Genomic DNA, 27,883 nt, shown 5'->3' with positions numbered 1-27,883 from the left:
GTATTCTGAGTCGTTGCCAAAAATTAAAATAGAAATAAAAAAACTAGTAGCTATTTTAGAAAACATTTTAGTTCTTTTATGGTGGCATAAGCGGTTGTCCTCCAATAACATAACAACACGCTCAGCCGAAACAAGTATTGAAAATGAAATGAGAATATCTGTTTCTTTAGTCTGATTATGTTTCATTTATATTCATTGCTTTAAATGCCAAATATTATGAGCTGTCAGCAAAAAGAAAAATTTCTCAAAATCAGCATATAATCGCTTGAACGAATTTGCTTCATGTTTTTTATAGACTTAAGTTATTTTGACTTGTTATAAAAATTTTAAAAGCTAATAATGGTGCCATCGTTACGTGTTGTTATTTCTTTATTATATTTAATCAGAGAAATTGCTGACGTGAGAGGTAAGTGCTAATTAATAACCAAATTTTGAAAATAAGTTAAAAGATTTTTGTATTTATAATGCCTTTCTGGAAAGTTACTTCTAACATTGACATTTCTAATTCGACTTACCTTAATTCGAATTACCTACTGTAGTTAATATTATAGTAATAATTCCTTTTTGTATGAGATCAAATTTTAAATAATTTAAAGATATATATGAGTTAGATTTATATGGATTTTTATGAGGATATGGGGCAGTCTAGCTTATCTTTTTACATACAAAAATCATTCAAAGTTTGTGAAATCTGTCATGTTATGATGGTGATTATGAATGCAAAGAAATAATCCTGATATAAATCATGTAAATAAATTATCTTCATAAATTCAGTTAAATTTTTTATATAAAAAATAGTGGACATTTAACTAGTTATCTGACTAATTTTGTCATTATCCTCCTTATCTTGGGGTTTATAATTTGATATATCTTAACTGTTAAATTGCTGTAACTTATATCATTTTTATGATTTATATTATAACGAGATAAGATTTTAAATGAATTTAAGAAGGATTAGATTGTCAAGGGTGATTTAAAAAGCAGTCCTTTTTCTTGCAAACATTATTTAAATTTTGACAAGTCTGTCATGTTATGATGATGTTTATGAATGTAAAGAATCTTAATATAAATTATGTACATAATTTAATAGTTAAATTTTTAAATTCATTTAATTGAGTTAATTAGCAAATTCGACTAATGAATAAAAGTTACATTTTATTTAAAAGTAAAGTAATGGACTCTAAGCAAGTTACCTGAATAGTTTAGCCATTATATTCCTAATTTTTCCAATTATCCTCTTCTATTAATAATTTTATGTAAAAAAATATTTATTTACTAATAAATTTTTATAGCGTTCATATTTACTAACAAGAGTCTACATAGACTTAATGTTTTTCAGTAAATTTGTGATTGAAGAATAGTATTAATTATTTATAATTTTTTTAAGCTAATTGAAATTTAGAGTAATATCACCAAGGAGTCTAGTGGATGCTGAATTTTATTGACATATCTTTACGAAATTCAACATAATTTATTATGTTCATTTAATTATAGATTTATTGTTTTGATAATTCATTCTTAAAAAGTAACAGAAGTATAAAAAATAATCTATGGATAATATCACTCTTTTTTTACTTGAAGCATCAAAAATAAAGGAGCGATAGGCACCAAAAATTTTTATATGGTTTCAATAGTACCTAATAATTATAAGGTAATAGTTAGATTGTTTCGGTTAATGGAAATGCAATGTTCTTATTTGCTTATAAAGTTTCAAGAGTTGATTTTTTTTTAAATATTAGTTACTTTTGTTTTTAAAAAAGTAATTGAAATCAAACATTGTTTTCCTTTTTACAAAAGCTTAGGAACTTATTTCTTATTTTCTGCATTTTAAACTATTATTCAATACTTATCTATCTTCTATTACTTTTATCTTCTATTACTTTTATCTTCTATTTCTTTTATCTTCTATTTCTTTTATCTTCTATTTCTTTTATCTTCTATTTCTTTTATCTTCTATTTCTTTTATCTTCTATTTCTTTTATCTTCTATTTCTTTTATCTTCTATTTCTTTTATCTTCTATTTCTTTTATCTTTTATTTCTTTTATCTTCTATTACTTTTATCTTCTATTACTTTTATCTTCTATTACTTTTATCTTCTATTACTTTTATCTTCTATTACTTTTATCTTCTATTACTTTTATCTTCTATTACTTTTATCTTCTATTACTTTTATCTTCTATTACTTTTATCTTCTATTACTTTTATCTTCTATTACTTTTATCTTCTATTACTTTTAAAATAAGATTTAAAAATGTTAAATGAAATTCAAGTCTGTCTTTTTTAAAGAATATTTTTGTTAAAAATCAATCTTTGATTAATTTCACAAGGAACTGATACATTCGCAAAAAATATTAGATTTTCAATTTTGTAATGATATTTTTTTGTGTTTATCTATTTTTTATAAGTTTATGTAGCAGGGAAATGATGTAATCTAACTAAGATATTTCTCTTTAAAGTTACTGGCTCACCATCAATTTACTTTTTGTTTGAACAGCCAATCAAAATTCATTGATCATTTATTTCACTTAATATACTTATATAACTAGAATATAGATCTTTCTTACAGATATATTTTATGTCTAATGTGAGGCTCTAGCAGTATAAAACTGTTCTGCTATAGGGTACAGGTGAATGATTATTTGTCATTCTCTAATCTTCTTAGCCAATCTAAAAAGCTGATTAATTCTACCAAACCAACTAAATCAAAATATAGGTTATAATGCAGTAGATAATCGGAGAAAAAAGAATTATGTATAGCAATTTACCATTTTCAAGTTAGTAGTATTTTTTTCTTCTTTCTGAAATAGTGATTAATTATAAAATTAAGAATTTCACTCAATATTTTTTCCCCTTGAATCTGAAAAACTGGTTTGTTTGTAGAATTTACAGTTTGTTACAATCATAAATTATTAGTTTCAATTTGCCTGTACCTACTGAATTTTTTCCTTTTTTTTAGAAATTAAAAATTTTATTAAATTTTTTAAAGATTTTTATTTCTTTATGAATAGTAAAATTAAAAATCCATGTCTGTGCATGTTTTTGTAGGTAGTTCAGGAAGAACTCTGACACTTTCAACTATGAAATTTCACTTGAAAGTAGATATTTAACTTATAATAATAACTTTTAAATCTAGTAATGTTTGAGTTTTTAATTTAAATTAGAATTTTTAAAGAGCATTTATTTAAACTTTTTAGATATAATTGTTTATATATGGTATTGGTTTAAAGATAATCTAGTCCCTAATCAAGTGTAGCGTGTTGGAATTTTGTTATTGACAGTGAGTTTACTTCAGGCCAGGGATGCATAGTATTAAAAAAAAAAGGAAAAAAGTATCAGGGATACCATTTTTTTCAACTATCTAACAAGAAGTTACTGAATTTTAGCAATTTTTTCACGAGTATCAGATTGTAACCAAGTATTTCCAATGACTTTCATTGTTTTACTATACATAAGTGTTTTACTATACATAAGTTAATAACAAATTTTATTATCTGCATAGTAAACTTTAACTTATAAATAAGTTAATTTAAAAAAGGAACATATTAATTATTTTTCTTAAAAAAATTATGTTGAATTTTTAATTGTGAATTTCAATTTTGTTTCTGAATCAGGTATAATGCATTTTAAAGTAAAATTTCTTTGCTGAGAAATTATAAATTCCTTAAATTTTTTATTTATAAGTGTAAAAAACTATATTCTTTAGGAACAGTTTGACCTACTGCTACAACCATAGCAAATATTTAACTTTTAATATATTGTACTGAGTGCAGGGGTTTCTTGTGTGTTAGTGGCCTAGATATTGGCGAAACAAGTTGATTATATTGTTGCAAATAATAATGTGGAAATGTTCCTATATAGGGTGATAGTTCATTTGATGTCTATATTTTTGTAGGTGATGAATGGCTAAATAACTTAGAAATCGATCGACACTTACAACTTGGTCGAGAGCTGTTATCTCAGGGTCTTTATGATGATGCTTTATCTCATTACCATGCAGCTGTTGGTAAGTTTAAATTTATTTGATTTTGTAGCCTATTAATGCCTAAGTCTTTTTTTTTCTCTTTCTTTTTTTAATTCTGACAAAAAATTAATTGTTCAAAAATTAATTTCTAAAGAAAAAATTTTTTAAAAAAATCATAATTTATTCAAATAAACTGTTTAAAATGCTCGAAGCATAACAAAAACATTTTAGTTTCGTTTTCATGAAATAACTTTTCGGTTTGTCAGCATACCAAAAAACAACTGCATTTAAAAAATCAGAGATCAAAAATTTGAAGAGTTTGTGAAAGCTAAGGAACCTAAGTTCAAATATGGATAATAAAATTTAAAAAAAATTAACTGCTTATTTTCACCCAGTCGGATTCCTTAAATTAAACATACAAGCCATTCATGAATTTTCATGAAAACTTTTGTTAAAAATCTAATTTTTCCTCTCTGCTTTGTAAGGAATAACTCAATTGTATTTTATAATCTATTCTCTTAACTGATATATTGGAAGTAAAGCCTGCATATGAATCTCTCTTTCAAGTTATAGTCATAGACGTATATTGTTCGTTTGTCAGAGTCTATTTAGTACATAGTGTCATTATTTAAAACCCATGCCAATCCATTAGAAAAAGTAATTTCCTAATCAATTTGCAGCATTTTGTATGTATTGTCCATTTTAAATAGATGTTCTTTATGTAATGTTCCAATAACACCAATTATTATTATACCTATATTAGGAGTGCACAACCTTTTTGAGTGAAGGGCCACTTGCACAGCAGGCTGGCTAATGAAGGGCCGCAGATCTATTTAGACATGTTAATGACAAATGTAATAATGTTTATTTAAACATTAGCGTTCCATTTTTTTTTTGTCAATAATCTTAGTAATATCAATAACTTAGTAGTGTTCCACTATTAGAATTCATTCAAAAATAAAAAAAACTTATACTTTTTTTTTACAAAAAAAACATGCTATTTTTATCATATGAACAATAGATCTATCAAAATAATTAAACATTGAAGAAAAGAAATGTTTTTTTTCTTTTATCAAATCGTGCAATACGAAAATTCATTTTAGAATTAAATTCTAATAAATAAAAAAAAACTGCAATGCCCACACTTGAAAGTAGGAAAAAGTTTAGTCATAATTAAGTAATATAAATTCAAATTAAATATTTTAATTGAAGAAAATTTATAGGTTTTAAACAAAAGCCTAAAATAAAAACAAAACTGTGATAGTTCAAAATAAAATTCAATGCTTATTTTGTAATGTGCTTTATTATTTTATTTTATTAATTATTAGATTTTTTTCTTATATCGTTAACAGTTTCCTTTTTTTTATCGAAAAAGATCACTTAAGCAGCAAAAAATTGAAATCTAAACTACAAAGAGTGAGCAGTTCAAAAATTCACGTTTTCCGTCATTTTATGAATTTCTTAAGTTGCAATAACATTGCATTTAAATTAGGGAGGGATGTAACGAGTATTTGGCCCTTCTGTGAAAATTTCAGTTGGTTGAATGATCAGTCAAATATTCGGCAGAATATTTTTTAGAAATGTATTTTTCCAAGTTTTTTTAATTTTTGAATTTTTATAGATATTACTTCCTTTTTTTTAAATTATAATCAGACAAGTCAATTTTGTCATTTTTTCAATACTTTGAGAATTGAGCTTATTATCACTCTTTCCCTGTACTGTAATATAAATAACCAGTAACATAGAAAAGTTTGATAATCAGTATTAAAGTTTTGTTTCAGGAACTAAGAAAAATTTGCTTTTTCTGTTTTTCTTTTTTAAGGCATTTTTATTATGACTCAGCATTTTTTTTTTTAAGTAAAGTTACTAATAAAATTTATTTTATAGCAATTTTTTTCTGCTAAAATTATGGCAATGAGAAAAATTTGAATTGAGATTTTCGGCATAAGATTTTCATTTAAAAAATTAAGAACGCTTTTTTTCTATCTTTTTATTTTCTTTAAATTAAAAAAACCTTTTTTTAGACGTTTTCATTATAACATAGTAATTTTTAATAGCATTTCTTTCCTAATTCTTTTTTCTTGGCTTTTTCTGGTAATTGAAAAACTGAGATGTTCAGCTTTAAAATTTTTTTTCAAAAATTAAGATTGATTTTTATGTTCTCTGTTTCGCTTTTCGACATTTTCAAAAACGTTCTTGATTGGCCTTATTTTTTAGAGTTAATTTATGAATACTTTTTTCCAGGAAATATTATTCTGAGCATTGAAATTTTAGTTTCAGTGTTGCTATGCTGCTAAAAGATTTTGCTATTTGGCCCCAAGTGTACAGCGTTCAGTCGATTTTTTTTCTTCTTTTTTTTTACCGAATATTTGATTTTTGATCAAATCACAATTCATTACCCCATTCGACCCAAATCATATTCGTTGCGGACTCAAAACGGAGGGAAAATAACTAGGATTTAAAATAAAACTGTACCGAAATACCATATCAAAAATGGATTATTTAATTGCGCGATTAACAATAAAGTGTCGTAATAACATCATAGTTATATAACGGGATCGTCAAAATAATGTGGAAAAGCATAGAAATAAAAAATATATTTATGCTGCACTCAGCGCGAATAAAGCGTTTCAAATGCATGGTTTAAAATTTGTATGTCGTAATAGAACAATTGGAATTTTTTATAATACGTGGGAACGCATAGCAATAACTGCCGGAAAAAAATTTTGAAGAAAAAGGAAGAATTGCAAAAAAAAAGATAAAAAGTCACTTAGATTTAAGATGAAATCATAACAAATAAAGTGCACAAAAAGTGATTATTTAAATTTGCGATCTGAAACTCGCTTCGTAATAAAAATTCGGGATTTTCGAAATCACGTAGAAAAGGGGAAATAACTGTTTAAAAGAATCATTTATATTTACGATAAAATCGGCTTAAAGAAAGTGCGTTAAACGTACATTTACTAAAGAATCTGTTAAAATTGATTGTGTCAAAACGTGATGACTTAAAAATTGCGATTAAAAATTGCCATTTTTAAAATTTTTTTTATTGTGTTTAGAAGCTCTCGCGGGCCGCACTTTAGTAGTCGAAGGGCCGCATTTGGGCCGCAGGTTGTGCACCCCTAACCTACATAAATAAAAAATAAGCTATTTTATGTTAATTACTAAAACAATTAATGTTCCCACATATCTTCAGGAAAAAAATTTTTTAATTTTTTATTTCGGCATATTTATTTAGATTTATGTATGATGGTGATTAAGATTCTTTAGGCTTTCTTTAACCAGCAAGGATAGATTGTCACCACTTAAACCAGTTAAACCTATTTTTTGCTTTTGTCCTATTTGTAGCATATATAATTCAAAACTAAAAAATATTGAGTTATCCAGTTCTTTATCTAAGATACTTTTGCTTGCTGCCATTATTAATTCATAAAAATGAATGATTCAAAATATTTTATGTTAAAATTATATTTTATAAATGCTGATATTGAGTGATAAGTGTTTTTTTTCTTCCTTTTTTTTTAACAGAGGCTGATCCATATAACTATTTAACTTATTATACTAGAGCTACAGTATATCTTGCTATTGGAAAAATTGCCTCAGCATTGAAAGATTTAAGTAAAGTTATTGAAATCAAGCCGGACTTTGTGGCTGTAAGTTTTCTCACCTTTTTATACAAATGTGTATATTTTTTTAAATATTGGATCCTTATGTTGACAATATTTGTTTATTTAGGCTCGCTTGCAAAGAGGAAATGTTTATTTGAAACAAGGACGACTTGATGAAGCACATATTGACTACGAATATGTTGTATGTATCTTTAAAGTTCTTCTATAATGTTATTTTTAGATATTATAGATTTAATACAATTATTAACTGTCAATTGTTTTCAAGAATTTAGTTTTCACACATTTTTTTAATATTTTTGAAATGTTGTGTAGTCCCTATTTTATTAATTTAATTAAAAAAATTAAAAAGTCATACTAAATTTGCTTTTATGATTGATATTTTTACTGGGCAATGTTATTAGGAAAGATATTGAATCTGAATATATTTTAGTGAGAACTATGAGAGATGATTTTTTTAAATATCTTTTTTGTAAAGATATTTATATCTAAGAAAATATGATTACTTTTTTATCAAAAATTTTATTATTTCCCAAACAAGGCTGAACTTATTGTTTCTTTTCTGGCTCTAACAAAAAGCCATGTTTTAAACGTGATCGAAATTATCATCTAATTGTGAAGAAATTTCATATCAGAATATGTGAAAAGCTTATTTTTATTTAAGAAACATTTTATATATGCTTCACTATTGTATTTGGGGCAGAAAAAATTATCAACCTTGTATTATGTGTCTCTGTTTAAGAATTAAATGTGATAATAAGGAATTATCGGATTTGCATATGATTAATTAAATTGAACTTTTTGTTAGAAGTGCAAGCTTTTTTTCCTCAGTAACTTTGAGGTTAATTTTCATATCTGTTTATTTTCTTAATTGACAACACAAATGCTTGGTGTCTTTTTTATTCTTGCAAAAAAAAAAAACGTATATTAAATGTAACTGAAAGTATCTTTGTCAGATGCAGTTTTGGGCCAATAATGAATAGTATTTAGAAATCCGTAAAGAAAGCTTTGTTTAAAAAAAAATTTTTTTTTCAAGTCATTACTAAATTTATGAATAATCCAATATTTTTTCAAAATATCTATTAAAGAAATTGGATTTTCTTTAATCTATTTCTTTATTCTTAGCTGAAATATCTTTTTTCTTTCTTTCTATTATTTATTTATTTATTTTTTTCAATAGAGAAATAAGTTTTAATTGTCTTTGCAGCCAGCCTCTTTAAAAAATATGTCTGATCTAGTTAGTTTTAATATGCATTAAAGTGAAGTTAAAAACAATACTGAGTATAAGAAACAATTTAACTGTACAGCCTTTAAAAAAGTGTTATCTATGATGCTGTAATTACCGTATATTCCGGCGCAAAACGCGCCCCGGCGTATAACGCGCACCCGTAATTTCTAAAAACTATTTTTAAATTTTAAGATACACTCTTCGTATAACGCGCACGAAAATTTGGATTGTACATGTGCAATATCTCGTCTAGTATCAATAGAAAACCAGAAAGCCTTTTAGTGTGGGACATGTTTTGGTTCCACCTTACAGATAATACAAAAAAAAATTGTTGAAAGAATGTAACACCGATATGGCAGTTATTCCGGGTAGATTAACACCATTTCTTCAGTCATTGGACGTCTGCTTAAACAAACCATTTAAAGCCAATTTAAGAAAACAGTGGAACACTTGGATGTTGGAGGGCGAGAAAATCTTTACGAAAGGAGGACATATGCGCCATGCAAGTTTGGAAACAGTGTGCGAATGGATATTAAAGGCATGGGATGAAATTAAGCCTGAGATGGTTAGAAAATCATTCAAAAAATGCAGCATTTAAAATAATCTGGACGGATCAGAAGATGACTGTTTATTTATGGATGAGGATAACACAGATGATGAAGACGAAACAGATTGTGATGACGTGCCTGAAGAAATAACGGAAGACGAATATAATGAACTATTTATGTAATAACAAAAATCAATAAAGTATATTGGTAAAGGTATGTTAGTTCTTTAAAATAAAAGTATTTTTCTATATTTAAATATTTTTTTTAATCTATAATTTTTTATATTCGGCGTATACCGCGCACCCGTACATTCCAATGTTATTTTTTGTATTAAAAGTGCGCGTTATACGCCGGAATATACAGTAAACCTTTTTTATATTCTTAAGAATCTGTTAAGTGAAATTTACATCCCATACACAAATATATAAGTACTTTTTATATTACATAGCAATTTATATTGTATTTTTGTATTGCATTATCATAAAATTTTGAATAAATAGCATGAAAAAAGCAAAAATAAAGGTACATACTATAGTTTTAGTTCTATAAACAAAAACTTTCCTCTAAACCTAGTGTCTAACATAAGGTGTCAGTCTCTAAACACATTTTACATTCAGGCATTAAAGAAGATTCTTGTTCATAGAACTGACTTCACAACTGTACCTTTATCTGTGCTTTATTAGCATTGTTTTGCTTTATGCATATTCAGTACTCTATACTCATTTCAGTTAAAGTGATATTTATTTTTTTATGTAGTTGCATGCTTTAGTTTTATTTTTAAGTATAGAATTTAGTTATAATGTTTGTTTTAATACTATCTCTTCTGTTTTCTTTTTTAGCTTCGTGTGGATCCATCCCATATAGATGCCAATCATGGATATGCTGTGATTGAACCACTTAAAAGAGATGTTCAGTTAGCTTATGCATTTGTGGAGGACCACAATTATCATGAAGCCATAGATTTGTTGACTCGACTACTTCAGGTATATTTTTGTTTAAAATTGTGTTATGATTTGCAGTCTCTTAATAACTTAAAGGCTTCATTTATGAAAAGCTAAAGGGTATGTGATAATCCATATTATTTTGAAATATTTTAGGGAACATTTTTGGCAAAAACTCCTACAATTTGCAGGTAGTAAGGAATTCATGTATATCTAGTGAAAATTCAGATCAATTCTTTTTTTAATTTCTTGTAACAATATAAAACAGGAAAGTCCCATGCAAAAGTGACACTTTTCGAAAAACTGTGGCTTATGTGGCAAATTTAACAGATTAACAGTTGCCACTAGCTGCAAGGCTATTAAAAAATTCTATGTCAATCACCACATAATAGTCACTTTTTCACAAGAAATGCACTCCTTGTGTACTTTATAAATTTTTTTAATAAATATGGATTTTATGAACATTTTGCAATATTCTAAAAGTTACCTTACTCCGTATATATATCTTAAAATATTTCTTCTTTTTAGAAATGAAACTTGTAATTTCTTTCCCCCTCCTAAAATGAGAAATGATTTAAACAAAATGCCTTCTTTTACTATCAAAATTTTTTTTTTATTGTTTACAATTTTCAATTTTTTAAAAATTTGCCACATGTTTAAAAAAGTGACCATTTTTAAAAATGCTACACTTGATCAATAGCAAAATTTCTTATATATTATATTATCATATATTGCACCAAGCTCTTTATGTGTGAAAAGATTGTCATTTTAAAAATTCTTCACTTATTTCTATTTGATCAACAGCTGACTGATACATTTTTATTCTAGCAGTGTCCCACTAATATGTTTATTTTAATAATTATGTTTTCATTTTTAAATAATTATTATTATTACTTTTTAAAAAAAAATTTCGATTTTTTTTTTTTTTTTTTTTTTTTTTTTTTTTTTTTTTACGTCAAGAAATAGAATAGTATGTTGAGCATGCTTTAAGTTTCTATGAACTGAATGTTTTGAATTAATCACATTAAACTATCTTTCTTATATTTTTTCTTCAAGGAATTACCATGGGACACTAAACTGAGAGAAATGAGATCTGGATGTTATGAGTCTATTGGGGATTTAATGAGTGCTATCAGTGATTTAAGAGGAATTTTGAAATCACAAACCGAGAATCAGTTACGATATTTAAAACTTAGTGAACTTTATTATGAAATTGGAGAAACTGAAGAATCACTAAAGTAAACAATAATTTCATTTTTTTCTCTTTCTTAATAAAATGTGATTTATAATTGAGATTTATGTAAATAAATTTATTTTAGAGGTTTTTTTTTCCCCGTTTGAAATTTAATAAATCTTCAGACTTATATAAAAAAAAAATATGTATCTGCTTTGTATTAATGTTACTTTATTTTAATATTTATTTAATGATGCATATTAATTAAAGAAAATTATAATGAAACAATTAGTGCTCCCTATTTTTGTCTAGCAGTAGTGCTGTAAGTATAGTTTATAAAAAAGCATTTTGTTTCAACATTTGAGTTTTTGTGTTATTCATAAATTGTCTTTAATATAAATTAGCTCAGAAATCTCAAAATGATTTTAAATTATCTCTTCATTTGTGTTTAAACTTTTTCTTAAAGTTTAAAAATGAATTCTTTTGGTTAAAGCAGTGTAGCATATTAATGAGAAAAGAAACTAAAGTATTGATGCGTATAGTGTAATGTGCTTCCATTTATTTTTGGTAGATTTGCCTCATTGTTTAAAATTAAAAACATTCATTTTTATTAGAAATATTATTAAAAAGAAATTAAATACGGTAAATTTTTGATAACCCAAAGCATCATGAGGAGTAAAATGTGGATCAACTTTTGCTCTTTGAGAAATAGATGTTTTAAATGCTCGCAAAATTTTAAAGAAGAATTGTCTTCCGGACGATTTTATTAAAATTTTGTTTTTCTAAACATTATATAGGCTTTTATTTAAATCTGTAGTGAGTGTTTCTTTTTTCAATTATTCCGTGTGATATATTTTTATTTTAATATCTATGAAAATTTTATTTAATTTTGTTTTGGTAAGTAACAATGTTTTATTATCCTTGTAACCTTTTCTTTTTATTTATTCTTGTGTAGTTTCTTATTTTTAATAATGTTTTTGCTTACTGCATCATTGACAGATTTTATGAATTATAATTTAATGTGGTGATTTTTTTTTTGATTTTTTAGTGCTATACGAGAATGTTTGCGATATGATCCTGACCACAAAGGCTGCTTTGCTCATTATAAGTATGTTAAAAAGATAGCTGCCCATCTTAAAGCTATTCAAGAATTTATAAATGAAAAAAATTATGAAGAATGTGTCACACGGGCTGAGAAAGCTATAGCACTAGAGACTAAAGTTCCACACATGATGTATGTCTTAAGATATAAATCATGCCAGTGCCTAAATAAGGTAAAAACACATTTAAGAAAAAAAAATTTCAGTACTAATTTTCAAAAAATTAGTGAAATTTCAAATTTTTTCTATTTTGAAAAATGAAAAATATTTGCTGATATTTAGAAGTTCTATATTGTATTATATTTCTATCTATATTATAACTGTTGCTTGGATTTTGTTTGAGAGTAAAATCATTAATTTGCAAATAAGATCTAGAAATCTTTTTCAGTCATTAGCATAAAGTTACAAAGATATTAACATTTAAATTAATTATCCCTTATTTAACCTTATTTTCTGGTGAAATTTGTTTATCTACTCTTCGTAATAATTTTTGCTGTTATTTTATTTTGATTATTATTCTAAATTAAATCGATAAAACTAAAAGTGTAGTTTATTTTCACATTAATCTTATTACTTAATATTACCATTTTATGTAACTTATGATAAAGATATTAATCTCTGTGTATTAATTATAAGTGGTAAGTTTATTTTATCTTTTATAATTAATAAAATTGTGCCCACGAAATGTATAAAAGCAATATGATTCAAAATTGTATTAGGATATAAGTGTTTTTACTGATTCTAATTATTACCTTTGAGAAGAAATATTTAACAAGTTTTTATGATAAAAAAAAAAGTTTACGGATAAGGTTGCAATAGCAACTAAGCAAAATAGAAGAGATTAAATTTTATCTTATAAGAAATAAAAACTTTTCTTTAAAGAAAAAAAAAAGTTTTATATATTTACTATTTAAGTAAAATTTAGATGAAGATTTTTACTATAAATTCTTGTTGAATTTTAAAATATATTTTTATTTTTTAGGCTGGAAGTCCAACTGAAGCTGTAAAAATGTGCACATCAGCACTAAAAATTAAACCCGATGATGTTGATGTGCTGTGCGAAAGAGGAGATGCTTACATTGCAAATTCTGAATTCAGCGAGGGTATGCATAGTCAAATCTTTTTTAACTTGCTTAGGTGAGTGTTTCATTATCTGACATCACTATGTTTTTTTTCCAGCTATATCTGATTTTCAAAAAGCATCACAGATTAATGATTATTCTCAAAGAGCTCATGATGGTCTGAAAAGAGCACAGAAACTTGAAAAACAGTCCAAAAAGCGTAATTATTATGCCATTCTGGGTGTTAAGAGGCAAGTTTAATTTTTTAATTGAACAAGTTTTTTAAATATTGTTGCCAGATTAATTTTTGTTCGTTTATTTGTTAAATCGAAAACTTATATTTATAAATTAATTAAATTTTTGCTTCAGTATTGAAATTACCTAACAAATAGAAATTACGTTAATATATGAAAGAAATACGTAGTATAGAATAATATAGAAATTATGAAAAGAAATTAAAAGCTAATTATTGCATTTTTGGAACCACACTAAGAAATTATATTGTTTTAGTTACATTAAGATTAAGACTGAGAAATTACATTGTTTGAAAAGTAAGTTTTATTGATCAATAAGTTATTTAAGACACTTACATTTTTTATAATGTTAATTAGAACTGCTGGCAAACGTGAAATACTGAAAGCATATAGAAAATTGGCTCAAAAATGGCATCCTGACAATTTCCAAGGAGATGAAAAGATACCTGCTGAAAAGAAATTTATTGATATTGCTGCTGCCAAAGAAGTTTTAACAGATCCTGGTAACTAATAATTCCTGCTTAAAATATTTAAATTTCTTAAAATACACTTCTATTTCTTAATTTATGTATTTCTTGTTTTAAATTTTCGATGAACAAATTTTTAATCCTCAGTTGTTTAAAATCGATTTTATTTTCCTTTGAATAGCTCAAAATTTAAATTGTACATGTTAATGTTAAATTATTAAATAATTTACAAAGATAATTTTAAATCTGAAATGATGTACTTTTTTTTATCAGTTTCTTAATATACATATTATGATTCTTTTTCTAAAACTTGTGTACAAATATCAAATGTATTTTTCTTTTTTTATATGAAATGGTAAGTTTTAGTGCTTATTAAATAAAAGAAAAATGTTTAGTAAAATGTTATCTTGAATAGCAAAAATGTAATCTAGAAATCTGTTGAAATATTCCTTGAAAACAGGGCTAACAGTCGTTTGTTTCTAAAATTGAGTGAAAACCCTGTATGTATTTTCTATTCATTAGAATAGAAAAAAATAGTGTAAAAAAAATTTCACACTTTTTTGTGTGAAAAAAATTTTATTCTAAAAAGAATTTGCTATATTTTATTTGCATTTTTTACTTCTTTCTTTATGGCATAATGTGAATAAGTTTACAGTGCTCACCATTTAATGTGATCACATCAATATTTCGGCGGTGTTGATTCCGATAAACATTTGTCCACTATAATATTTTTATATGAGATGATACTTTCTTAGTTTTTTTTTTTTTTTCTCCAAAATTACCAGCATAATTATATATGATTTTTCAAACTATATTTATGTAAATTCATAAAGTTGAAATTTCAATCAAAATATATAATGAAAATAAGTAAAATTATTTTAATTCAGATTTAATGTTCATTGCTTTCCCAATGCTAGTAAAAGGAGTAAGCACTTCTTATTCTCGTTGGTATAGAATACATTTCCCCCCATGAATCTATACCTTTTACATTTTAACGAATCCTAAATAATATCTTTCTAGAAGAGTGATAAAAAATAGTTATTCTGCATCTGATAATAGAGGATTTCTTAGTAAAAGGTGCAAAACTTTTGCCACTGGATATTTCTGTTCCTCCGGCTGAAAAGCTATCTTACTTTTAGTAAATTTAGATTATTGACTTAGCAATTTCTTTCTTAAATCCAACAGCTATGAGACTTATAAATGGATTCTGTAATTCAAAGTTTGCTAGCATTTTATTTATATTGCAATGTATATTGAAAGTTGTTATTATATCCCGTTTCTTTTTTTTTTTTTTTTTTTTTTAGAAAAGAGACAAAAGTTTGATAATGGAGAAGATCCTCTAGATCCTGAAAGTCAGCAAGGCTTTAATCCTTTCCAACAAGGCTTCAATCCTTTTGATAGGGGTGGTCCGTTCACATTTAAGTTTCATTTTAGTTGATTAATTTCCTATTTATTTACAATTATAGTATTTAAAGACACTTTATAAGTGCCTTTTAAATAGTTGGTCCTGACTTGTAATATAGAAGTACACAAAGCAATTGATTATTTATTTACTCTTTCAGTTTTCCCATTATATTTGACAATGATTTATTGTCATGCCATCATTTTTGTAAATATTCTAATCAGCATCTTGATGGCTCTTTTCTTACACAAGCCTATATTTCCAAAAAAGACTTATGTTCCCAACTTTAATTTTTTACCTTGTGGTTCAAGTTAAAAAGTTTTTTGTTCTAAATAAAATTGTTTTGTTATTAACTTTCTCATGTAAGTTAGATTTTAAACACTCAATGGCAAACATTGATTTAAAATTTTTCATTCAACTGATGAACTTTAAAATAATTATTTTCTTTTTAAATTAACCAAATTTCACTAGTTGGAATTTATTTGTTTTTCAGTGATTTTAGATGCATTACACTTACTACTTGAAGTATTTTATACATAAAATAAGGAAATTAAAGTTATAGTACTTTCATTTGATCTAGTCAATTTTTTTGAAATTTATTATTTATGGGTGATTACTGGTGAAAACACATATTGATATTAAACCCTTAAATTCATGAACAGGGTGTGTAATAAAAATTTGAAAACTTTTTCACTCTCTCCTGAGGTGGGTGGGACAACTTTGAAGTCTTAAATTAGAACTCCAATATTTTGTTGTAAATTTGAATTCTCCAGAAAAATTATCCTTATTTAACCTAAAGGTTTAGGCATTTTGTTTAGGCACAAAAATTAAATAGAGAGACAAATTGTTTCAAATTGTGTTATTTAGAGATATATCAGATAGAAAAATGTGTAGACTAGTTTCAATTGTCTTTTTTTTCTAAAAAATTTTAAGCTTCTGTTTTTATGTTCTTGATCTGATGGATCTTAAGATTCAGTTAATTTTAACATTTAAATTTTTGTTTGTTACAACGCCATCTACGAAGCAAATTGCAGAAGCCTAGAATTTAAATTCGGTCACTTTTTTCTGGAGATTTCAAAAGCCTTATTTAAGATGTTAAAAATCGCTCATCTTGCGTATTATACTTGACAGTTATCTTTTTTTTGTTGTTGTTACTATGTATATTACGGCAGATATTTAAGTTTCCAAACTTTTTCCACACCCTGTATTGTGTAAACATTATTGGTTTTCTGCACAGTAAACTAATTTTGCTTCTGAACCTTTTTACAAGTTTGTCTAAGGAACTTTAGAATAGAGTTAAATTTTTGTTACAGCTTTCATTTCTAATAAATTACTAAAATATATCAATGATTACTAACATACTCCGTTTCAAAATTTTCTGTTGATAACTGTGACTCGAGTAAGCTTTTTTGAACTTAATACAAGAAATTTAAAATATTATTTTTCCCACAAAAATTGTTTTTCTTATCTACTCCTCAATTGCAACTCAGTGTAGTTTCACTTTAATCACCCTTAAGTTACTGATTTTGTTTATTGAAATTTAATATTTTCTAAATTTCATGTTGATAGCAAGATCAATTTTGAAATATTGTGCAGGCTACTGTAGCAAGTACTTTTTGTTTTAAATGTAATATTTGTTGATAGTTTATTTTATTGTATACAAAAGTTTCAATTACATAGTTTTACATGTGTAAACAAAAGTTAATGCATAAGCTTTTTACTTTCAAAATAAATTTATCATAAAATGTTATGTGAAACTTATGTTTTCGTTTACAGTTTTTATTATAACTTTTCATGGTATAAATTACTACCAGAATCCAATTGGTTTCTCTTTGAAAACTGATGCTAATGGAGCATGCTTCAAATAATTTAGAATGATTAAATTGTTTTAACTCTTTACTAACTGAAGCTGTTTTAACAATTTACAGTGTACTCTACTAGCTCTGGTTTTCAGAGAACTTACAAATATTTTTTTTTTATTATTCTTTGTAAATAATATTTGAGAAATGCATTTTTGTTTCTCCACTACTCTGAAGACTATCATTTTTCATTTAATATTAATTAATCCCAATTTAATAATAATCTATGTATTAGATAAGAGTTTTTATAAAATTTTCCCTAAATCGCAGTATTAAAGCTTAAAAATTGTATTTTTTACTAGTAAAACAATAATAGAGAAATTATATTCTGCAAAGTATAAAAATTTTTTACTTTTGTGTATTGGAAAAATTATTGCAGATCCTAATCGTTTGAGAAATCAAGCTATTTAACGTTTTTAAATTATATTTTTTCATAAAGTTTACTTTATTCTTTAAACTGCCTCAATATTTTTTTTTATTTAAAATATAAAATATTACTTATTTTGTGGGAAATATTTTTTTTTTTTTTTTAATATTTTATTTTAAGTCTAAAACTTATCAATTTTAGTTAACTTCAAAATTTATAACTCTTCTAGCTCTTTCACACTCATTGATTTTAGCAGAGGAAAGAACACAATTCACTTATAAGTTTGTTTGTTTTTTTAACAATTCACACAATTTCTTCCTCTGTTAATTTTGTTATATCGTCTTTCGAGAAATTTCTTTTTACCTATGTCTAAAGGAAAATTAATCTTTTTTAAAAAAAATTCATCAACATTTTAAAAGTATAATGCAAGCAATATTCCCTGAAATGTCTGGAATTTTTATATTTCATGCTTTTTTTTTTTAATCGCTTATCTTGATTGCCAATATTTCAAACAAGCAGATTCTGATTTATATTTTTATATAATATTTGATTTCATCAGCTCCCTATCAAACTGAATTTCAAAATACTATAGCATTTGTTCTGAAATAAACAAAAAATTATATTATTTTATTTTGAATTTGAACAAACAACTAATTTTTTTCTTCACACGTACATACACACACACTTACTTGTATATGTGTGTTATTATTATTTTTTTTTTTACATTTAAACGATCTTTCTAAGCTACCTCTGATTTTTAATATAGACGTATCCTAATCATTTTTGAACTTAGATATGACTGTTGTTTTGAAATAAAGTTTAATTATCTTTATAAATTTAAAAAGCATACGAACTGTACAACTTACAAACATTTCTTTCATGATAATGTATCCTTAAAATTCCATTCATTATGTTTTAAATACAATTCAATATGTATTAAAAATGTTAATGGAAATTTCTTAATTCATAAAATGACAATGATTCTAATCAAATTTATTTAAAAATAGCTTTTCTTGCTTTATATTATAAAAAGATTCTAAAGTTACTGTACTTTCTACTTTTCTTTCATATCTCTAATTTTTTTCTTTTAGAAGTTGCTTTTAGTATTTTGGTAATACTTTTGAATTATATCACCAGAATGCATTTTAAAGTTTTATTTCTGTGTCCTTAAATAATAAACGCATCAAGTTATGTGTTGTAAGTTTTGTTTGCACCATGTCTTGTCAGATTTATGTGAGTGGTTAGTTCTTTCAAGTTTGTTAATTGCTATGTACATATAATATTTAATTTTGTGTAAATAATAATAAAAACTATATCTGTAGTATTTGCGGGAGATTTATTTTATAAAACTATCAGGCTTACTTTCAATTTACATTATGCTCAATTTAGAAGAGTTTTAACTACTTACTGTTTCTTTTATTTCAGTATATGACAGTGATTATCAATATTCTCATTGTAAGTTGTATTATTATGAATTTATTTTAATGTTTTCTTGTTTTAAAATCATTATATGTAATTTTATTTCGATACAATTTTTGTATTTTAGAATGTTTTTTTTTTTAAATTTATTTATTTAGCTGCTAAAATTCTATTTTATTTAATCTGTGCCAGGTGTTTTTTTCTTTGAAGTCGTAAAATATTAGTTTTAAGTTTTCGGCGTTACTTATTTCGGTTCTGTTGAATTTTGGTTTCAAAATAATTTTAGCAATAAATAAAATGCAATATATCACAATCATGTTTTATACGTATGTGAGAAATTTGATTAACAATTATTTATTGAAAGACAAACTTAATATAAAATGAAATTGAAGATCATAAGTATCTTATGGGTTCAGAGTGCAAATATTTTCTCAATGTTCAAACTAATTTTGTTCACTAATATATAAGATATGAGTTAACAAATAAGTTTTTATCATTTATGTTGCATTTTATATCTATGGTACACATGTCTAGCTACATAATATGTGAGCTAATGAACATACAATCTCATGCAATAAATCTTTCGGAAGTATATGTTCATGGTAATATTTCTTTTTTCAATATTTTCTATTTATCAATAAATTATGGATGATTGTATTTTGACTGGCATTTTGTGATTTCAAATCCCCCTTCCCTTTTTTTAAATAATGGTTTTTCTTTTCCCCCTCATTCTCCTTAAATAAATCATCAAAACTGCTCTTCTATATCTGTGCACAATTTTTCATGCTTCTTATTTTAATTGTGTAATATTGTTTTATATTTTAAAGTTGCAGTACCTGTTATTTTATAACAATGAAAATATTAATAATGCAACTGTTTTGTTTTTTTAAATATTTATTTATTGTTAAACTGTGCTGAAGATGAATACTGTGAAATAATATTTTTCTAAATCTAGTATGCTTTAAAGGCAGAATAAATGTAATGATTTATACAACACATCTCACTTGCCTCGATTGTTTTTTTTTTCCATACAATTATATTACTCATCTACAGTTTCGATGATTTACTTAAAATTTAATTCTGGAATTCTCATCTGCCAGACTTGGCCTACAATAAATATGCAGTTGGTATACCTTAAGCAGTGTGTATTTATCACACACTTAAAAATTTTTTTTATTAAGTATAGGCATATTAAGATGTTTGTGTTTTAATTTTCTGAACTTAAACTATTTAAATTAAGAAAAGTATTGATTATGTCAAGTATGGAACTAGTACTGTGAGAGTTTAATCTAATATACACATGAATCTGATCATTGAATTAAAAAATTACTCGTTTTTTTCTTCTTATTATTGTAGGTTTTTGTATTGTAATTAAGCTATACAATACATAACAAACTTCAATGTTTTATAGCTATTATTTTTTTTTTCATTCATGAAAAACAATGCATCTGTTTTTAATTTACTGAAATCTGTATGGAATTGCTTAAGACGAAAAATTTCTTTTAAATCTCTTCAGGATTGGTGAGAAAAAAATAAGCACTTCCCCAGGCCCGCACGCTCTGAGTGTAGGAGTATGTATACGTACTAATACAAGATTTAAATCCAGAGTACTGAATGGAGATCACGTACGTAGGTTCTTGGGCTGCTGGAATTAGAAAGCTCATTTCGTATATCATACCAGGGTCTCTGAATAAAGAATTGTGTTATCGCGGTCCTGAATGACTTAATTAGGGGGAATCAAACTAGTATCCTTCCTTTATTAAAAACAAGGAAACTTTTTCCATCTGGTCTTAAAGCTAAGCCTATGTTCTTCCTACCCCCATTAAACTTTACTTTAATTTATACTAAACTTTATTTTGTACTTAAAAAAGTGAAGATCTCAAAAAAATTTTAAAGTTTCATGTAATTAGTTGAAACTATTTGTAATTCATTTTCAAAGTATGTTTCATAGTGGAAAAACTAACTTTATTTTTACGATAATAAATTAATGTTTCAAAAGTAAAAGTGTTGCTATCGCAGTGATTAAATAAATGTTTAAGTTCATTTTAGATATCTTCCTTAAAAAATCTATCTAAATATTATTACTATTGTCAATATATATCACTTATTATGTTAGCAGTAATTTTTTTAAAATTTTCTTTATTTTAGACTTTTAGAAAAGTTTGGACTATCAGTATAATACAATAGCAGTATTATAATAATAGGTAATACAGTAAAATAAGTAGAATAATATCAGTTTATAATAAAGAGATAGGGTGGATAAAAGTTAAAAAGGAAAATAAGTTCTAATAGAATGAGTCTAGCTTTATTTATTTAAAACTTTAAACAGTAAAATTATAAGTTCAATTTTATAAGCTTTTAATCTTTCACGTCCTTAAAATATATTTTAATAATTAAGTTGATGCAATCAAATATTTAAAGCAGTACTAAAATGTAATTAAATATCTACTGTAAAACTATCTTTATATAGCTTTTTTATTGGTCGCAAAAAAAATTTATTAAATTGGGAATTAGTTTCTATTAAAATTTTCATGGACGAGGAGGTGGGAGCTCGCTTCAAGTCTTGTTTAATACCCCAATTTTTATGACTTCTATAGTTTATTGTAATGTACTAAAGGTTACACCTGCTTTCTCACCAATCCTTGGAACTGCTTGCTGGTTCTTTCCTGGTTGCTTCACTAGCTATTTTCACCTGTCCAGCCAGCATGGGAAAAACTACCGATTGAACGTCAAACAAAATATTGGAGTAAATTGAGATGTTCTTTAGTAACCTTACTATTTAAATATTTCAAATGAATTAGGAAAAATAAGCAGTGAGACACATTGTTCATCATCAGACGTTATAACTGTAAAAGAACAAACATCATTATTCCCCTGCTTATAGTTTTCTCCAAATTACAGGGTGCAATAAAAAAATCTTCAAATTTGACATAAAATTACTCAAAAACTGATGTTTTCTTATTTAAATTACATTGAGCTGTGTCCCTTCCTTGCTATCACTCCCAATCCTTAGAACTGCTTGCATAGATATTTTGAAATCACTTTGCCTATCTAAAAATTAAAATAATAAACACGTTAAAAAATTCATAATAAAATTATACTTGTGTGTTTAAATACCAAAATTGAAGTTTCAAATCGAAAAGGCGCAGTTTAATTTCCTTAATTCTTTTAATATTTCACCCGGCATAAACTAAGTTTCATTGCAAGCTGCAGGGAAAGAAAGTTTCAAAGAATAAAATAAAAAAAACTCAAGTGGAAACTCAAATCGAAAAATTATAAAAGATGATTACGCTCTTTTTATTTTTGTCAGAAGGGTGGTAAAAACGTTTAAATTATCAAATTTAACCTGAATTCTCAATAACATATGTATGTTAACATTTCGAGTCGTTCAGATTTAAACTGAAAAAAAAAAAAAAAAAACTAACAAATGGATAAAAGCATGGAAAAGTGGAGGGGAAAAGGATAGTCTGACGTGATATACACGTCTGCGCGAGAAAGGTAAGAAGCTTCAGCCATAAGAATACGTGGCTTCAAAATTTATAATTTAATTGTGATTAGTTTTTACGATGCCAAGGGAAGCTATTTTTATTTATTTATTATTATTATTTTCCTTATAGGGCGATTAAGAATAAAAGTAGATATTCTGCTTACATTAAGAAAGGCGTGTTTAGAAAAATATTCATATTTTTTAAAAATAAAATTTTCAGAATTTTATACAAATGTGCACTGCAGTAGTAGCCAAAGGTTTAGCTACTTTATTCAATGCAAATTAAATCAAGTTTGGCAAGCCACATCTTCAACATGGATGCATTTTTTAATCTGAGTGAATGAATGTTCACTTTTTAATACTTAACGAAATTTTATGGAATCAGGAACACGTGATATAACTGCATATAAAATAAAACATTTATAGCAATGTTTTTTTTTTTCAAGTATTGTATTAAATGAAACGTATGTGAAATAAGACATAGATAGATGATGTCCTTCATTATGTCCTTTCATTTGTAATAAATTTTGTTGAAAAGTACAAAGTAAAATTAATGGAATTCCCTTATTCACGGCCTTCTTTCAAAATATTCAAAAACTACTTACGAAATGGCTGGAAACTTTTTAAATTTTCAAGATATTCAAATCGGACTTTTATTACCAAATACGATTTACGACAAAGTTATTAAATAATTTTACTAATTGTTTTACGAGTATGCGCTGTAGATTACATTAAATGCTCATATTTTTCATAATTTTTAACAATGTTTTTCAAATTTGAAAATAATATTTTCGTTCTTTATTAAAAGCCATGAATGCGTTTGCATGTCATAAGAAATGCGTTTGTATTATAATAAGAAAATTTTATTTTTAATAAAAATTATATCTATGGATAATTAAGCCATGCTTGCGAAATTTTATGTAGTTATTGCATATAATCAACTTAATCGATACAAGTTACATATAATCTAGCATAGGGTGTTCAAAAATACACCCTTTTCTTTTGTAATTTGTCCCGCAGTGAACTGATCGTTAAGACACGGTTCCCAGCAGATCACCGAAGTCAAGCATCACTGGCTACGGTCAGACGGCGGGTGGGTGACCACTTGGATCAGTCTGCGTGGGGAGCGAGGGTGTGCGGTATGGGTCCTCGTTAAACTGTCCTACCGTTTTAAGTGCTCGACTTTGCGTACAGGTTGTCTGGTTGCCGAAGCGGGGGTGCCATCCCCTCTGCAGAGGATCCAAATTGTGATGGCATGTCTTCGGATCATCCTCAGGGATGTTTTCCAGACAGTCGCCAATAGCCCAATGTGCAGCTCTAGTGCAAATGAATGACAACAACAACAAATCTTTCGTAATTTAAGAAAAGTATCTGGCCGTCTGCTGCTATGGAAACAAGAATAGCGCATTTCAGGGAGGGTAGCTCCTCTTCCATAGACCGAAGAAAACTTCTGTTTCTCTCGCCGACTCGAGTCAATACCTGTCCTAAACAATGACCCCACACCCCTGCTCGAAGTAGTTATACCTCGTTACCGCCACGGGTCCAAACGAATCGCTAAGGGAATTCTTACTTTAGACTAACTAATATATAATTTTTTACATCAAGCTAAAACAAGTTCAGTTTTGTTTGTTTTAAAATCGTCTGAGATACGTGGTGTTTTGCAACGAAACCCGTAAAATTCTAGTTAAAAATGAAGTGGAAGAAATGCTCGTATGTTGTAGCAAAATATTAATTAAGCGGTAAAAAAAATAATAATCTAATTCATAAATCTGGCGAATTACTATTTACGATGTCTGATGGGTAAAAACATCAAAACTAGTTAGATTGAATAAAGCTACAATATACATACAAAAGTACAAATAAAGTTACAATATACATACATTGATCATTTGATTTATAAAGAAGAGCTGTTGTCAGTGTTGAATCAGAGAATGAAATACAGCGCATTCACCATCGTTTTTATAGGGATTCTAAAACGGTTAAGATAGTCATTACGAAGCACCCTGTATATAAGTCTTCTGTCAGGTAAACTCTGAAATTCGACGTTTGAGTTGACTACATCTAAACAGATTTGTAAAAGAAATAAAGGTGATTTTATTTTTGATTTACCAGTTGATCAGATATGTTTTAAAATGAGTTCTTTTGAGATGCAAAAGTACAAAATTTTTTTAACGTAAATTTCTACTCATCTTGCTAGAAATAAGCACGGGTTGGAATTGGCTGTAAGCAGGATGTTTTTCTTTTTGTTCATATTTAGTTAAATACCATTAAACATCATTTACCCGATGGTAAATAAAATTCATAATTCGTTTACCATTAAATATATCAATCACTGATGTTAATACTCGTTGGTTTTCTGGTAACACTGTGTTCAGGAACAATCTAAGAGCCAACGGCTCTTAACCAGGATTCAACTTAGAAACGCGCTGTATTGGAAGAAAAAACAAACCCTTTCTCTGGGTATCAAATGTATGGATTTCTGCGTTTTTTAAATAATTTAATTTATTAACCTTTTGCTTACGGCTGGTACAACATGTGGGGGTAAAATAGAGTACCCCGTAGGCTAAGGGTTAATAGTGTAAGCACTTGGCAAAATAAGTGAAGCGCGTATTTTTTATTGTGTTCAAGTTATGTACCACATGAGTATATGGTACATGATTTAACTAAGCTTTTTTTTCTATGAATTAAATCATAGAAAATCGACATTAGGGGATCGCAACGTTCGAATACGCCATCTGGGGAGAAGATCGGTTCCATGCCTTTGGCCCTTCCCTCTCCTCTTTTCAGTTGCATAGGAATATATTACGTTATTTTTCCTTTTCTTAATATTTTTCGTTTTTAATTCATAAAAATATTTGTTACAATTTCCATGATGCTTTCTTTTAGAACTATGTTTAATGTAGTTTTCAGTTCCATATAGCTTTCTAACTTAAAATATTTTAATCTTTATGAAAATCAAGACAGAAACTAATGTACTTACTTCTGCTATGACTTTCAGCTCGCTAATGGTGAAAGCATGCGAAGTGTTGCCATAGGTCAGTGTTTCCCAAATTTATGACTTTTGTGTACCCTTTCTAAATTTTTCGTGACGCTGTGTGCCACTAATTAAAAGAAGGAATATATTTTTTACTATAAAAAATTGCACAAAAGCTAAAAATCACAATTGGCTGTTGACACTACTAATTATTAACTATTAACTCTGCAAAAAATAGACAATAGAATAATCAGAATTGTAAATTTTTATGACTAGCTTTGTTTTTAATCAAAATTTTTTTGAAATTTTCGTTTGTCGCAAGATATTTCGCATAAGAACGCATACCCCCGCTAAACTGTTCCCGTACCCCTGGGGGTACGCGTACCACACTTTGGGAAACACTGCCATAGGTAGAAAGTTCTGCTCTACGCCAACTGTGGCCAATTTCGATTGCCAATACTATATTTTCACTTTTTCTAATTTGATTAAATCAATTGAGATTATATCTTTCTTTCTTTTTTGTAAACTAGGTAGTTACAAAATTTAGATTTAAAGTTAAAAAGAGAGAGAAACGTTTAAAAAATGATATTGAAATGTTCAAAACGGATGTTACTAATTCTGACTTTATCAAGTGCACTATCCATTTTTTCCTCATCCTTCAGGCTAATTCTTAAGGCAGAGTGAAGGGAAAATTGTAAAAATTTCTAGTTTATTTTAAAGCTATTTTGATGCGACTTATTTTAATCAGTTTACTTGATGTATAGATTTCTGAGAATCGGTAGGAATGCGCGGGTTGGTTGGGCTAACAGTGGATATTTATTTTTCTTTGTGTCAAGCAAATGTGAACCTGTTCGACTCGAAATGTCTTCCACTAACTTTCCATTCACGCGAGGCCTGACATCAGGCCCGTGATGTCACAAGCGGAATGTAAACCTGATTTTTCACCTCCAGTTTTTCTAATCTGCTATCAGGCAAACATTAACTAGCGAAGACAACTTCGAACGAGGCCGAAATTCAGGAGCGTTTTGATTGGCTCTTTGCTTCAAGTGGTTATTTTCCTTGTAGCATGAAAGCTATGGTTTTTAATACCAGAAATATAGTGAAAATTTGGCAAGCCTTTTTTCCAGCTTGTGGCGTCAGAAGATTGCTTTCAGACTTGCTTTTTCATGAAAATAGGGTGTTAGACAAGTTTTTCTCATATTTTGACTCGTGGACACCCTTGAATACCACACTTTTGAGGTTGGTTCAAAATGGCAAGGATACCAAGTTGCAACATAAAAAACCGTGTTATAAGGATCAGTTTTGTTCAACGGAAACATTAAAATACCATTCTTTGAATTAGAAAGAGAAAAAAAAGACATTTTTATTTATTTATTTTTTTAATAATAGTCCTAGATAGTCTTATCAAAAGAATTATGTTTTTATTAAGGCATTATAGTAGTACACTGAAAATATTTTTTTTTTCATTTATAGATGATAGTACTGAAGAGGAATGGTTGTATGAAGATACTTATTATGTTTTTGTCATGCATGATGATTGATGAACGTTTTTTTTTTCCATCCATTTTTAATTCTAGTCTCATTCTTTTGCTCAATGTATATAATACATAATTGTTATTTTTATTTATTGTTTTATGTTTAATATATATTTCTATTTCATATTCACTGCCATGATTGAGTTTAAAAATAAATTATTCATATTTTTGGTGTGAAGTGGGTTTTTTTATTAAATTTAAAGCTTGAAAAAAATTGGAAAAGCTTTTACCAATATTTGGTACAAAGTTTTCCATTGTACAAAGTTTGCTTAAATGAAGGATCATTTTATTTTGGTTACACCATAAATTGGTTAGTATTCTCAAAAAATACCTCATGGTGTAATTGACTGCACCAAAATTTGGCAAAGGACACAAAACTTTAATGGTGACCGTTAAGAGTCCCTTCCTCTCCCGAACGAACTCAACTGTCCAAGGGGTGAAAACGAGGAGGGGAAATTCTAAATATACTTTTAATCACT

At 26.8% G+C, this 27,883-nt stretch overlaps 1 protein-coding gene across 4 annotated transcripts; it reads left to right on the top strand.

Moving 5' to 3' along the window:
- Positions 1–60: 60 nt before the first annotated feature.
- P58IPK (dnaJ homolog subfamily C member P58IPK) lies at positions 61–27,576 on the top strand. 4 transcript variants are annotated; one of them, XM_016055489.4, is made up of 13 exons: positions 74–406; positions 3,894–4,004; positions 7,491–7,615; positions 7,698–7,772; positions 10,204–10,347; positions 11,362–11,543; positions 12,528–12,753; positions 13,562–13,682; positions 13,759–13,891; positions 14,252–14,397; positions 15,666–15,767; positions 19,415–19,444; positions 27,343–27,576. In XM_016055489.4, exons 1-13 carry the CDS (start codon positions 340–342, stop codon positions 27,408–27,410), a joined length of 1,530 nt encoding a protein of 509 aa, XP_015910975.3. In that variant the 5' UTR covers positions 74–339; the 3' UTR covers positions 27,411–27,576. The 4 variants fall into 4 exon arrangements, with proteins under 4 accessions (XP_087022207.1, XP_015910975.3, XP_071034571.2 ...); XM_071178470.2 differs by lacking the exon at positions 27,343–27,576 and adding an exon at positions 21,557–21,579; XM_087166080.1 differs by lacking the exon at positions 27,343–27,576 and having other exon boundaries at positions 19,415–20,406.
- The last annotated feature ends 307 nt before the right edge of the window (positions 27,577–27,883 follow it).

Source organism: Parasteatoda tepidariorum, chromosome 6, assembly GCF_982258835.1.
Source record: "Parasteatoda tepidariorum strain Cologne lab strain chromosome 6, Ptep-v5.0, whole genome shotgun sequence".
In the NCBI taxonomy this organism is placed as follows: domain Eukaryota; kingdom Metazoa; phylum Arthropoda; class Arachnida; order Araneae; family Theridiidae; genus Parasteatoda; species Parasteatoda tepidariorum.
This window is presented reverse-complemented; position numbering and strand designations above follow the sequence as displayed.

Bases quoted from the DNA above. Each gene is read 5' to 3' on its own strand.
- P58IPK (XM_087166080.1), top strand. From the start codon at position 340: ATGGTGCCATCGTTACGTGTTGTTATTTCTTTATTATATTTAATCAGA. The intron at 7,773-10,203 runs GTATGTATCTTT...TTTCTTTTTTAG, and splicing joins ATATTGACTACGAATATGTT to CTTCGTGTGGATCCATCCCA. The intron at 10,348-11,361 runs GTATATTTTTGT...TTTTTCTTCAAG, and splicing joins TGTTGACTCGACTACTTCAG to GAATTACCATGGGACACTAA.